This window comes from Hemiscyllium ocellatum, chromosome 50, assembly GCF_020745735.1.
Source record: "Hemiscyllium ocellatum isolate sHemOce1 chromosome 50, sHemOce1.pat.X.cur, whole genome shotgun sequence".
In the NCBI taxonomy this organism is placed as follows: Eukaryota; Metazoa; Chordata; class Chondrichthyes; order Orectolobiformes; family Hemiscylliidae; genus Hemiscyllium; species Hemiscyllium ocellatum.
Genome location: NC_083450.1, coordinates 3,020,164 through 3,033,563, shown reverse-complemented (window position 1 = coordinate 3,033,563; position 13,400 = coordinate 3,020,164). Strand labels below are relative to the sequence as shown.

Below are 13,400 nucleotides of genomic sequence, written 5' to 3'. Positions count from 1 at the left end.
GAACAGTGTAGAGGGAGCTTTACTCTGTATCTAACCCCGTGCTGTCCCTGTTCTGGGAGTGTTTGATGAGTGGACAGTGTAGAGGGAGCTTTACTCTGTATCTAACCCTGTGCTGCCCCTGGGAGTGTTTGATGGGGGACAGTGTAGAGGGAGCTGTACTCTGTATCTAACCCTGTGCTGTCCCTGTCCTGGGAGTGTTTGATGGGGGACAGTGTAGAGAGAGCTTTACTCTGTATCTAAGCCCGTGCAGTCCCTGTCCTGGGAGTGTTTGATGGGGGGACAGTATAGAGGGAGCTTTACTCTGTATCTAACCCCATGCTGTCCCTGTCCTGGGAGTATTTGATGGGGGGACAGTGTAGAGGGAGCTTTACTCTGTATCTAACCCCATGCTGTCCCTGTCCTGGGAGTGTTTGATGGGGGACTGTGTAGAGGGAGCTTTACTCTGTATCTAACCCCATGCTGTCCCTGTCCTGGAAGTGTTTGATGGGGGACAGTGCAGAGGGAGCTTTACTCTGTATCTAACCCCGTGCTGTCCCCGTCCTGGGAGTGTTTGATGGGGGACAGTGTAGAGAGAGCTTTACTCTGTACCTAACCCCGTGCAGTCCCTGTCCTGGGAGTGTTTGATGGGGGACAGTGTAGAGAGAGCTTTACTCTGTACCTAACACCGTGCTGTCCCTGTCCTGGGAGTGTTTGATGGGGGACTGTGTAGAGAGAGCTTTACTCTGTACCTAACCCCATGTGTCCCTGTCCTGGAGTGTTTGATGGGGGGACAATGTACAGGGAGCTTTACTCTGTAGCTAACCCCGTGCTGTCCCTGTTCCTGGGAGTATTTGATGGGGGAACAGTGTAGAGAGAGCTTTACTCTGTATCTAACCCCATGCTGTCCCTGTCCTGGGAGTGTTTGATGGGAGACAGTGTCGAGGGAGCTTTACTCTGTATCTCACCTCGTGCTGTCCCTGTCCTGGGGGTGTTTGGTGGGGGGAACAGTGTAGAGGGAGCTTTACTCTGTATTTAACCCCGTGCTGTCCCTGTCCTGGGAGTGTTTGATGGGGGGACAGTGTAGAGGTAGCTTTACTCTGTATTTAACCCTGTGGCTGTCCCTTTCCTGGAAGTGTTTGATGGGTTGGACAGTGTAGAGGGAGCTTTACTCTGTATTTAACCCCGTGCTGTCCCTGTCCTGGGAGAGTTTGATGGGGGAAACAGTGTAGAGGGAGCTTTACTCTGTATCTAACCCCATGCTGTCACTGTCCTGGGAGCGTTTGATGAGTTGGACAGTGTAGAGGGAGCTTCACTCTGTATCTAACTCCGTGCTGTCCCTGTCCCTGGGAGTGTTTGATGGGGGACAGTGTAGAGGGAGCTTTACTCTGTATCTAACCCCGTGCTGTCCCTGTCCTGGGAGTGTTTGATGGGGGACAGTGTAGAGGGAGCTTTACTCTGTATCTAACCCCGTGCTGTCCCTGTCCTGGGAGTGTTTGATGGGGGGACAGTGTATAGGGATCTTTACTCTGTTTCTAACCTCGTGCTGTCCCTGTCCTGGGGGCGTTTGATGGGGGGAACAGTGTAGAGGGAGCTTTACTCTGTATCTAACCCCGTGCTGTCCCTGTTCTGGGAGTGTTTGATGGGGGGACAGTGTAGAGGGAGCTTTACTCTGTATCTAACCCCGTGCTGTCCCTGTCCTGGGAGTGTTTGATGGGGGGACAGTGTATAGGGATCTTTACTCTGTTTCTAACCTCGTGCTGACCCTGTCCTGGGGGCGTTTGATGGGGGGAACAGTGTAGAGGGAGCTTTACTCTGTATCTAACCCCGTGCTGTCCCTGTTCTGGGAGTGTTTGATGGGGGGACAGTGTAGAGGGAGCTTTACTCTGTATCTAACCCTGTGCTGTCCCTGTCCTGGGAGTGTTTGATGGGGGACAGTGTAGAGAGAGCTTTACTCTGTATCTAAGCCCGTGCAGTCCCTGTCCTGGGAGTGTTTGATGGGGGGACAGTATAGAGGGAGCTTTACTCTGTATCTAACCCCATGCTGTCCCTGTCCTGGGAGTATTTGATGGGGGGACAGTGTAGAGGGAGCTTTACTCTGTATCTAACCCCATGCTGTCCCTGTCCTGGGAGTGTTTGATGGGGGACTGTGTAGAGGGAGCTTTACTCTGTATCTAACCCCATGCTGTCCCTGTCCTGGGAGTGTTTGATGGGGGACTGTGCAGAGGGAGCTTTACTCTGTATCTAACCCCATGCTGTCACTGTCCTGGGAGCGTTTGATGAGTTGGACAGTGTAGAGGGAGCTTCACTCTGTATCTAACCCCATGCTGTCCCTGTCCCTGGGAGTGTTTGATGGGGTGACAGTGTAGAGGGATCTTTACTCTGTTTCTAACCTCGTGCTGTCCCTGTCCTGGGGGCGTTTGATGGGGGGAACAGTGTAGAGGGAGCTTTACTCTGTATCTAACCCCGTGCTGTCCCTGTTCTGGGAGTGTTTGATGAGTGGACAGTGTAGAGGGAGCTTTACTCTGTATCTAACCCTGTGCTGCCCCTGGGAGTGTTTGATGGGGGACAGTGTAGAGGGAGCTGTACTCTGTATCTAACCCTGTGCTGTCCCTGTCCTGGGAGTGTTTGATGGGGGACAGTGTAGAGAGAGCTTTACTCTGTATCTAAGCCCGTGCAGTCCCTGTCCTGGGAGTGTTTGATGGGGGGACAGTATAGAGGGAGCTTTACTCTGTATCTAACCCCATGCTGTCCCTGTCCTGGGAGTATTTGATGGGGGGACAGTGTAGAGGGAGCTTTACTCTGTATCTAACCCCATGCTGTCCCTGTCCTGGGAATGTTTGATGGGGGACTGTGTAGAGGGAGCTTTACTCTGTATCTAACCCCATGCTGTCCCTGTCCTGGAAGTGTTTGATGGGGGACAGTGCAGAGGGAGCTTTACTCTGTATCTAACCCCGTGCTGTCCCCGTCCTGGGAGTGTTTGATGGGGGACAGTGTAGAGAGAGCTTTACTCTGTACCTAACCCCGTGCAGTCCCTGTCCTGGGAGTGTTTGATGGGGGACAGTGTAGAGAGAGCTTTACTCTGTACCTAACACCGTGCTGTCCCTGTCCTGGGAGTGTTTGATGGGGGACTGTGTAGAGAGAGCTTTACTCTGTACCTAACCCCATGTGTCCCTGTCCTGGAGTGTTTGATGGGGGGACAATGTACAGGGAGCTTTACTCTGTAGCTAACCCCGTGCTGTCCCTGTTCCTGGGAGTATTTGATGGGGGAACAGTGTAGAGAGAGCTTTACTCTGTATCTAACCCCATGCTGTCCCTGTCCTGGGAGTGTTTGATGGGAGACAGTGTCGAGGGAGCTTTACTCTGTATCTCACCTCGTGCTGTCCCTGTCCTGGGGGTGTTTGGTGGGGGGAACAGTGTAGAGGGAGCTTTACTCTGTATTTAACCCCGTGCTGTCCCTGTCCTGGGAGTGTTTGATGGGGGGACAGTGTAGAGGTAGCTTTACTCTGTATTTAACCCTGTGGCTGTCCCTTTCCTGGAAGTGTTTGATGGGTTGGACAGTGTAGAGGGAGCTTTACTCTGTATTTAACCCCGTGCTGTCCCTGTCCTGGGAGAGTTTGATGGGGGAAACAGTGTAGAGGGAGCTTTACTCTGTATCTAACCCCATGCTGTCACTGTCCTGGGAGCGTTTGATGAGTTGGACAGTGTAGAGGGAGCTTCACTCTGTATCTAACTCCGTGCTGTCCCTGTCCCTGGGAGTGTTTGATGGGGGACAGTGTAGAGGGAGCTTTACTCTGTATCTAACCCCGTGCAGTCCCTGTCCCTGGGAGTGTTTGATGGGGGACAGTGTAGAGGAAGCTTTACTCTGTATCTAACCCAGTGCTATTCCTGTCCTGGGAGTGTGTGAAGTGATCTTTGGCAGCAGTCTGCCTGAGGCTTTGTACCATTCGAACCATTCTGCCTGACCCAAGGCCTAACCTGTTGGTAGTCCTCCTGCAGGAATGGACTGATTACCGACTGGCCTGGAACCCAGCTGAATACGATGGGATTGTGAAAGTCCGGCTGCCGTCTACTCGCATCTGGCTCCCGGACGTGGTCCTGTACAATAAGTAGGTAGCAGACCTTCTCCTGCCTTGTACATGGGGCAGAGACAATTGGTGAAACGTTGACATTGGAAGGGAAGACTGAGGAATATTGGCTACCCTCTCCCCGACCAATTCACCCCACCCTCCACCACTGACCCCCCCGAGCCACTCGTTGAGGCTTGGTGGAGCATCTTGTGGGCCACCTCCTCAGGGAACATGGAAAACAGGAGCAGGTACAGACCGTTCGGCCCTTTGAGCCTGTTCTGTCATGCAATGGGATCATGATCGATAATCTACCACATTTGCTGTATCCCCCGTTACCCTTGACGCCTTTAAAACTTAAACAGTTATCTGCCCCTTCAGAATCGGTTCTGGACAATGGTCACTGATGTGGAACAGTTCCTGTTGTTTCTCTCTCCACAGACGCTGCCGGACCTGCTGAGTTTCTCCACCAATTTCTGTTTTGGTTGGTTTCAGATGTCCACGATCTGATGTTCTGTTTTAATTCTGTATTTCCACTGTCTTCTCTAAAATAGTGAGATTTGGTACAATTACAGAGTTGTCCAGCACGGAAACAGATCCTTCAGTCCAACTCATCTATCCTAACCAGATATCCTAAACTGGTTTAGTCCCATCTGCCAGCACCCAGCCCATATCCCTCAACCCTTCCTGTTCATATACCCATCCGGATGCCTTTTAAGTGTTGTAATCATACCCACTTCCTCTGGCAGCTCATTCCATACACGTACCACCCTCTGCGTGAAAAAGTTGCCCCTCAGGTCTCTTTTATATCTTTCCCCTCTCACCCTAAGCCTATGCCCCTCTAGTTCTGGACTCCCCCACCCCAGGGAAAGGACGTTGTCTATTCACCCTATCCATGCCCCTCATCATTTTATAAACCTCTATAAGGTCACCCCTCAGCCTCCAACGCTCCAGGGAAAACAGCCCCAGCCTGTTCAGCCTCTCCCTGCAGCTCAAATCCTCCAACCCTGGCACTGTAAATTTTTTCTGAACCCTGTCAAGTTTCACAACATCCTTCCTGGAGGAGGGAGACCAGAATTGAAGGCACTATTCCAAAAGTGGCCTGCTTCTGTAATGGCAGGGGCATCTCATTATGGAGATGGGTCTTCACTGAGGCTTGGCGGGGCCAGGTGCCAACACGCCTCACAGACTCTCAGTGCCCAGAATCTTGCTGTACAGTATTTGACTGTCAGCATCTCCTGGGGCCAAACGTGAAAAAAACCCCCGAAACGTTGTCTGTAAAATACCTCAGTACATTGGGAGGTTGCGAGACCGTGTGGGAGCACAGAAAGAAAGAGCTGCTCCAGTGTTCAATACTCTCACAGCAAACATTCCAACTCAGTCCCCTGTTCTGGCTTTCAAAGAATCCACATCCATAGAATCCCTACAGTGTAGAAACAGGCCATTCGGCCCAACAAGTCCACACTGACACCCCCCCCCCACCAAAAGAGCGTCTCACTCAGATTCAGCCAACCCCCCTCTACCCTATCCCTGTAATCCTGTATTACCCATGGCTAATCCACACATGTCTGGACATCACAGGACAACTTCCCATGGCCAATCCACCCTAACCTGTACATCCCTGGGCACTATGGACAATTTCCCATGGCCAATCCACCCTAACCTGCACATCACTGGGCACTGTGGGACAATTTCCCATGGCCAACCCACCCTAACCTGCACATCCCTGGGCACTATGGGACAATTTCCCACGGCCAATCCACCCTAACCTGCACATCCCTGGGCACTATGGGACAATTTCCCATGGCCAATACACCCTAACCTGCACATCCCTGGGCACTATGGGACAATTTCCCATGGCCAATACACCCTAACCTGCACATTCCTGGGCACTGTGGGACAATTCCCCATGGCCAATCCACCCTAACCTGCACTTCTTTGGAAGGTGGGAGGAAACCGGAGCACCCAGAGTAAACCCACACAAACACGGGGACAATGTGCAAACTCCATGCAGACAGACAGTTGCCTGAGGCTGGAATTGAACCCAGATCCCCGGTGCGGTGAGGCAGCACTGCTAACCACTGAGTCACCATGCCACCCTTTATTTCCAATCTTGAAATATTACCATCCACAAGTGTGCGACCATCCCATAACCAAAATCACCGTGACACTCCCTGTTTGTTGTTTTTTCTAAACGACTGACCACCACCAGTAAAAACACGTGTGTTTGATATTTACCAACAAAACCCATTATGGACAACGCAGAATATCAAAAATGAGGGAGGGAGTGGGGGGGGGGGAAATAAAGCACAGTATCCCCTGCAGGTGCCCACCTCCCTCCCCAAAGGCATCAATGGGCTCTCTCTCCAATGATGTAATTGTGGAAGACAATTATCAGAGATGACCCCCTCCACAGCCCACTACTTGGACCTATTTATAACTAGATTGGCCAGACCTTTTGGTCTATATCTTACTCCTGATTGAGGACATTCAGTGTTTTCGGCTCTAGTTGATTTCTAAGGCAGAGAATTCCACAGGCTCCCCCATCTCTGGCTGAAGATATTTATCCTCCTCTCCGTCCTCCTGTGGAGTGTGACCTCCCCCACCCCCCGTCATCAGGAACATTCCTGATCCCTGCCTAGTTGTTGTTAGAATATTACAGGTTTCTATGAGATCCAGCCCCCTTCGTTGTTCTAGCCTCAGGTCTTTGCTGTCGCAGGTGACGTGTCTTGCCTCTTACCCCTCACAGCGCTGATGGCACCTACGAGGTGTCCTTTTACTCCAACGCAGTGGTCTCACATGACGGCAGCATCTTCTGGTTGCCCCCCGCCATCTACAGAAGCGCCTGCAGGATCGAAGTCAGGCATTTCCCCTTCGACCAGCAGAACTGCACCCTCAAGTTCCGCTCCTGGACCTACGACCGGACGGAGATAGACCTGGTGCTGCGCTCGGAGGTGGCTAGCCTGGATGACTTCACCCCGAGTGGCGAGTGGGACATAGTGGCCCTGCCGGGCCGGCGTAACGAGAACCCGCACGACCACACCTACGTGGACATCACGTATGACTTCATCATCCGGAGGAAGCCTCTCTTCTACACCATCAACCTGATTATCCCCTGCATGCTGATCACCTCCTTGGCCATCCTGGTCTTCTACTTACCCTCAGACTGTGGGGAGAAGATAACCCTGTGCATCTCTGTACTGCTGGCCCTCACCGTCTTCCTGCTCCTCATCTCCAAGATTGTGCCACCCACCTCGCTGGAGGTGCCGCTCATGGGCAAGTACCTGATGTTCACCATGGTGCTGGTCACCTTCTCTATCGTCAGCAGCGTGTGCGTGCTCAACGTGCACCACCGCTCGCCCACCACCCACACCATGCCCGCCTGGGTGCGCTTGGTCTTCCTGGACAAGCTGCCCGGCCTGCTGTTCATGAAACCGCCCAGGGAACACTGTGCCAGGCGGCGGCTGCGGGAGCAGTGGGGCACCCTGCCAGGGTGCCAAGGAGGAAGAGGAGGTGGGAGGTGGCATCCATCCAGGAGTGGCACCTGCCTCGTCAACCAGGGGGCATCCATGGGTGGGTGCAAGGTCCGTGTCTTGGAGCTGCCAGAGGCTGTGAATGGGAAGCGAGATTGCCAGGAGGAGGCGGTGGGTGATGAGTCTGGCAGCCCACGGTTTGCAGAGATGATGGATGGAGTGGAATTCATCGCCCATCACATGAGGAGCAACAATGATGCTGAAAGCGTGAGTCCATTCTCGTTGTATTTACCGGGCACGCGGTCTCTTCAGACATTCTTTCAAACCCCTAGCTTCTTCAACTCTTGCCAGGTCTTTCACCTCATCCGGCCTAGCCTAAATGGCCCTGAATCTGGAATTTCCTCGTCAAACCCTTCTAAATTAAGGCCAATTGTGCCCATACTAGCGCCTTACAAACATAATCAATGGATGTTGTACCGTGATCAGCCCTCCCTCCTTAACGTTAAAACATTGACCAGGTTTCCAAGACCCTGAGGCCAATAGCTCTTCAAATTTACTGTCAACTCCTGATTGGGTGCACTGGGCTGTATTCCTGTGTGCAGAATTATGTAAAAAAACCAGTTGATACTTCCAGAGATTTAGCTGTATCCCAAGCTCAATTCTCCACAGAGTCAGCTGCTCGGAGTTGAAGACACGTATGGTCACAATCCTCCTGGGATTGGGAAATGGAAGAGTGGAGAGGGAGCGAATGCAAGGGAAGGGAGACAGAGAGCCTGGCTGAAAGGTGCCATGTCAGGGCTGAGGGGCCCCTGGACTTGCGAGTTGGACCAATGACAAAGAGCTCACTTCGTGCACCAAGGTGACCAACAGTGTGAGGGTGGTAGTAGTGTATCCATCGAGTGGTTCAGCGTTGCCCAGAGTGTAGCAAGTGTCTAGGGTAGGCTCCTGTCCAGTGCAGTGTGTCTATTTGGCAGTTCAGTATATATAAGGTGGACCTTCTATCTGCATGGGCTCCTGCTCCATGGGATCGGAGAGGATACTCCCACATTGCTTTCTTTTTATTGTTCCTTGATTGTTTCAACTCTCTCAATAGACAATAGGTGCAGGAGTAGGCCATTCAGCCCTTCGAGCCCTGCACCGCCATTCAATATGATCATGGCTGATCATTCCTAATTAGTATCCTCTTCCTGCCTTATCTCCATAACCCTTGATTCCACTATCTTTGAGAGCTCTATCCAACTCTTTCTTAAATGAATCCAGAGCCTCGGCCTCCACTGCCCTCTGGAAGCAGAGCATTCCACACAGCCACCACTCTCTGGGTGAAGAAGTTTCTCCTCATCTCTGTCCTAAATGGTCTACCCCGTATTTTTAAGCTGTGTCCTCTGGTTCGGCACTCACCCACCAGCGGAAACATGCTTCCTGCTGCCAGAGTGTCCAATCCTTTAATAATCTTATACGTCTCAGTCAGATCCCCTCTCAGTCTTCTAAACTCAAGGGTATACAAGCCCAGTCGCTTCAGTCTTTCAGTGTAAGGTAATCCCGCCATTCCAGGAATCGACCTCGTGAACCTACGCTGCACTCCCTCAATAGCCAGAATGTCTTTCCTCAAATTTGGCGACCAGAACTGCACACAGTACTCCAGGTGTGGTACACCTCTCCTGGGAGATTACATGGTGTCATGGAGTGGGGGGGGGGGGGGGGGGGGGGGGGGCGGGGGGAAGGTGAGGAGAATGGAGGGGGGGAGAACATCTAGGATGTCACATTGCAGCTGTACAGGATATTGGTGAGGCCGCTTTTGGAATACTCCATTCAATTCTATTCTCCCTGCTATAGGAAGGATGTTGTTACAATTGAAAGGGTTGAGGAAAGATTTATAAGGATGTTGTTGGGACTGGTGGGTTTGAGCTACGTGGAGAAGGTGAACATACTGAGGTGGTTTTCCCTGGAGCGTCGGAGGCTGAGGGGTGACCTTATAGAGGTTTATAAAATCATGGATAGGGTGAATAGCCAAGGTCTTTTACCCCAGGATGGGTGGAATCAAAAAGTGGAGAAAGTGTAGGTTTAAGATGAGAGGGGAAACATTTAAAGGACCTGAGGGGCAACGTTTTCACGCAGAGGGTGGTGTGTGTGGAATGAGCTGCCAGAGAAAGTGGGTGAGGCTGGTACAATTACAACATTTAAAAGGCATCTGGATGGATGTATGAATAAGCAAGGTTTAGAGGGATATGGGCCAAATGCTGGCAAACGGGACTTGATTAATTTAGGATATCTGGTTGGTGCGGATGAGTTGGACCGAGGGGTATGTTTCCCTGCTGTGTAATTCCAAGCCTGTCGTCTTGGTACTCCAGGGTTGGTGTGTAGAACAGACTGACAGAGGAGCTGATTCTTTTCACTGCCTCACCACCCTGTTATCTGTATAACCCAGGGGATATGTCAATGACCCAGAAAGCTCAGAGACCCCCTCCTGATTTTCACAAGGCAGCAGGTTGTAGATAATAGAAAGGGAAGGGCTAGGAACCAAAGCTCCGAGAGACAGTAATTGGGGATTGGAAGAATGGAAACAGTGAAACTGCATCACTTCAACGCTTGTGAAGAATCCACTGTGGGCAAGTGATCAGTTGAAGCCTCCTTAAAGCCATCTTTAACCATGGGATAGCATCACTCACCCTGCCTAGGTGAAGTTAGAAAAGTCTTGAATCTGGAACTAGTTCTAGAAAACTGAGCACAAACCCATTCCAACTCCAACCTTGGTGTAGTTCTGAAGGAATGCTACACACACTGTCTCAGATGAGACATTAAAAACCAAGTCCCATCTGCCTTCCTCAGCCGCTGCATCAAAGAGCAGGCGAGATTTCTCCTCCTGTTCATGTGCATCCCTCAACCAACATCAGAAGATGTGGGCACAATCATTACCCTGTTACAGTCTGTGGGATCGTTCTGTGCCTGGCTTCCATTGCACCTTGGTTTCAGTAAAGTATGGTGGGAATGCTTTGAGGTGGAGGAGGGGCCTTTGTAAACTCTCTGGTTTCTGTGTTTCTAGGTGGTGGAGGACTGGAAGTACGTTGCTGCAGTGACTGACCGGCTTTTCCTCTGGCTGTTTGTGGTGGTCTGTGTGCTTGGGACAACAGCAATGTTCTTGCAGTCACTCTGCCAGGACTTCCAGCTCAAGAAATTAATCCCGTTTGGCGCTCCTGAACAGCAGTAGGATTCGGCGAGGCCAATTCTCCCTCCACGCTCAATGCACCACCCCTCCACTCTTGCTGCTGAATGGGACCACTGTCTGGAAGAGAGGGTCCAGGCTCATATACCACTGGCTGTGATGATCAGGTTACAAGGCGGGCGGGCGGGCGGGGGAGGAGAGAGACAGAAGAGATTAAAATATCAGCCAGGCTCCCATTCATGAGCAGGATGGATTGGGGAGCCAAACACAGATGGCAGACCTCATCTCACTCAGATACAGAGTAAAGCTTTCTCTACACTGTCCTCATCAAATCTGATTAAAGTGAGCGAGTAGGGTAGGGCATATTGAATCCCACCCAACCTCAAAGCCCTGGGTTCATCCAGTGAAGCAGAGAGGGGGGAGGCTGAAGGGGGGTAACCAAAGGGGACTGGAGGAACACTTTCATCTCCACAGCTTCCTTCTCAGGACAGAGCTCACTCACAAAAGCTTTACATCAGTATCAGTAAAGGGAAAAATCACACCTCTGAAATTGGGGCAGTTTAGAAGGAGCTTTATCTGCTCCCGGGCCTGGCCACACCGGCCATAAACAGGTCCAGGCAGCGGGCCGTGGAGGGGGTTGTTAGGGCCGACTGCCTGCCCCTCTTCCGCGGTTACGTTAGAGCCCGGGTGTCCTTGGAGAAGGAGCACGCGGTGTCCACCAACACCCTGGAGTTGTTCAGGGAGAGGTGGGTGCCGCAGGGAGTGGAGTGCATCATTTCCCCCTTCAATTCTATTTTGATTTAGTCCCTGCCCTCCCGTCACTGTTTGATCACACAGCATTGCCCTTTGATGTGAAGGGCACTGCTTGTCACTGGCCACTCGGGTGTTTCCTTTCTTCCTGGTGGTGGAAACTGAATAGAGATTCATGCACCTTGTGTCTCTCACTGTGTCTCACACCTGCACACACACAGCTTGGGGAAAAAAAAATAAACAGGGGTGTCAGACATCCTGTCCATTCTGAAATAAAATAGCTTTACTCTGTATCTAACCACGTGCTGTCCCTGTCCTGGGAGTGTTTGATGGGGGGACAGTGTAGAGGGAGGTTTACTCTGTATCTAACCACGTGCTGTCCCTGTCTGGGAGTGTTTGATGGGGGACAGTTTTGAGAGACCTTTACTCTGTATCTAATCCCATGCTGTGTCCCTGTCCTGGGACTGTTTGATGTAAATTTGATGGAATACATATTTTGGCATATCTGCCTACCTCAGTCTTGCCTGACGTTTGTAAATGTGATGCTTTTGTCAATCAGCTTGGTCGAGTGGCGAATTTCCCAGCCACACTTAACTTAAATGGGTTAACCTTGTGCCCATCCCTGCTATAAGACAACATTCCCCTCAATATTTAACCTCATACTCACAGCCTATTTTATCTCTGAGAAAAGTTCTCCAACATTCTCAAAATTCACAAAGTTAAGCCACGAAGGTTTTGTGGACGATTTGGAAGGGGGAGGCCATTCAGTGCCAAGCCTATTCTACCCCTCAAGTTCAGATAGTGGCTCAACTCTGCCATGCACTGTTTGTCCTCAGTACTGCCCCTTGAATGGGAGTGAGCTGCATGGGCTCCCACACTGGGCACCAGGGAGGAACTGAAAGCCGTGCAGAGGTAGGTAGGGAAGGCTGGTGTTTGAACAGGTGACAAGAGTAGCTAGCACTGTGACCTCTTGCATTGTATTGCACTGCAGCAGATGGGGGTATTGGAAAGTGTGGCGTGCCCTGGGTGGGTGAACCTTGCACTGTGCAATTCACCCTGTCGGGGAGGGAGGGAGGCCCACATGTTTTGATTTACCCTGGAGAGGATCCCACACAATGTGTATTAACCCCCCGGGGATGGTAGCCCACAAAGTAATTTACCCTGCGCCTGGCACCCCCCCCACCTTGATTCTACCTGAAACACATCTATCAGTTGCCTGTGGGTGGGTTGATGGGGGTGAGCTATATGCAACTGAGTTGATTCAGCAGGCTAGCTGCCGTTACTGATATTTTAACTAGAGGGACAGACTCTACACAGCAATGACTCACTGACACCCCACTGTGCTTTGCTATCAAATAAAAAAAAACGTAGTTTGTAAAATCAAACCGAAACGAGGTTTAGACTTTGTTTTTCCTCCGAAAATTACAGATTTTCTGTCACACGGATCACAAACCCAAGTTCAGCAGGTCAAGACAGAAGGCAAATAGAACGCTGGCCTTTATTTCACAGGGAAGAGAGTGTAAAAACGAAGAGGTCTTGCTAAAATTGTAAAAGACACTGGTCAGTTCACAGCTGGGATAACGTGAATAGTTTTGGGGCCTTTGCTTTGCATTCCAGGGATGTGGGTTTCATTGGCTGGCCAGTAGTTATTGCCCATCCATAGCTGTCCTTGAGAAGGATATATATAACAAAAAATATATATATACTGCCATTGGAAACAGAGAAGGTTCGCTTGGCTCCTCCTGAGTACGGAGGGTTTGTCTTTTGAGGAGAGATCGAATAGATTGGACTCATTTTTAAAAATTATTCATTTGGGGGCGTCACTGGCTGGTCAGCATGGTATTGCCTGTCCCTAGTTGCCCCCTGAGGTGGTGGGGGGGCTGAGCTGCCTTCTTGAACCACTGCAGGTTACCTGCTGTGGGTTGACCCGCAATGTACTCAGGGAGGGAATTCCAGGATTGTGTCCCGACAACA

At 51.2% G+C, this 13,400-nt stretch overlaps 1 protein-coding gene across 1 annotated transcript in view; it reads left to right on the top strand.

Annotated features, from left to right (window-relative positions):
* LOC132805520 (neuronal acetylcholine receptor subunit beta-2-like) overlaps positions 1 to 10,721 on the top strand; it is a 30,374-nt gene extending 19,653 nt beyond the window's left edge. Inside the window, exons 4-6 of the mRNA XM_060820632.1 lie at positions 3,976 to 4,085; positions 6,793 to 7,783; positions 10,557 to 10,721. Coding sequence (XP_060676615.1) covers positions 3,976 to 4,085; positions 6,793 to 7,783; positions 10,557 to 10,721 — 1,266 coding nt within the window. The remainder of the gene's footprint in view (positions 1 to 3,975; positions 4,086 to 6,792; positions 7,784 to 10,556) is intronic.
* Positions 10,722 to 13,400: the final 2,679 nt, after the last annotated feature.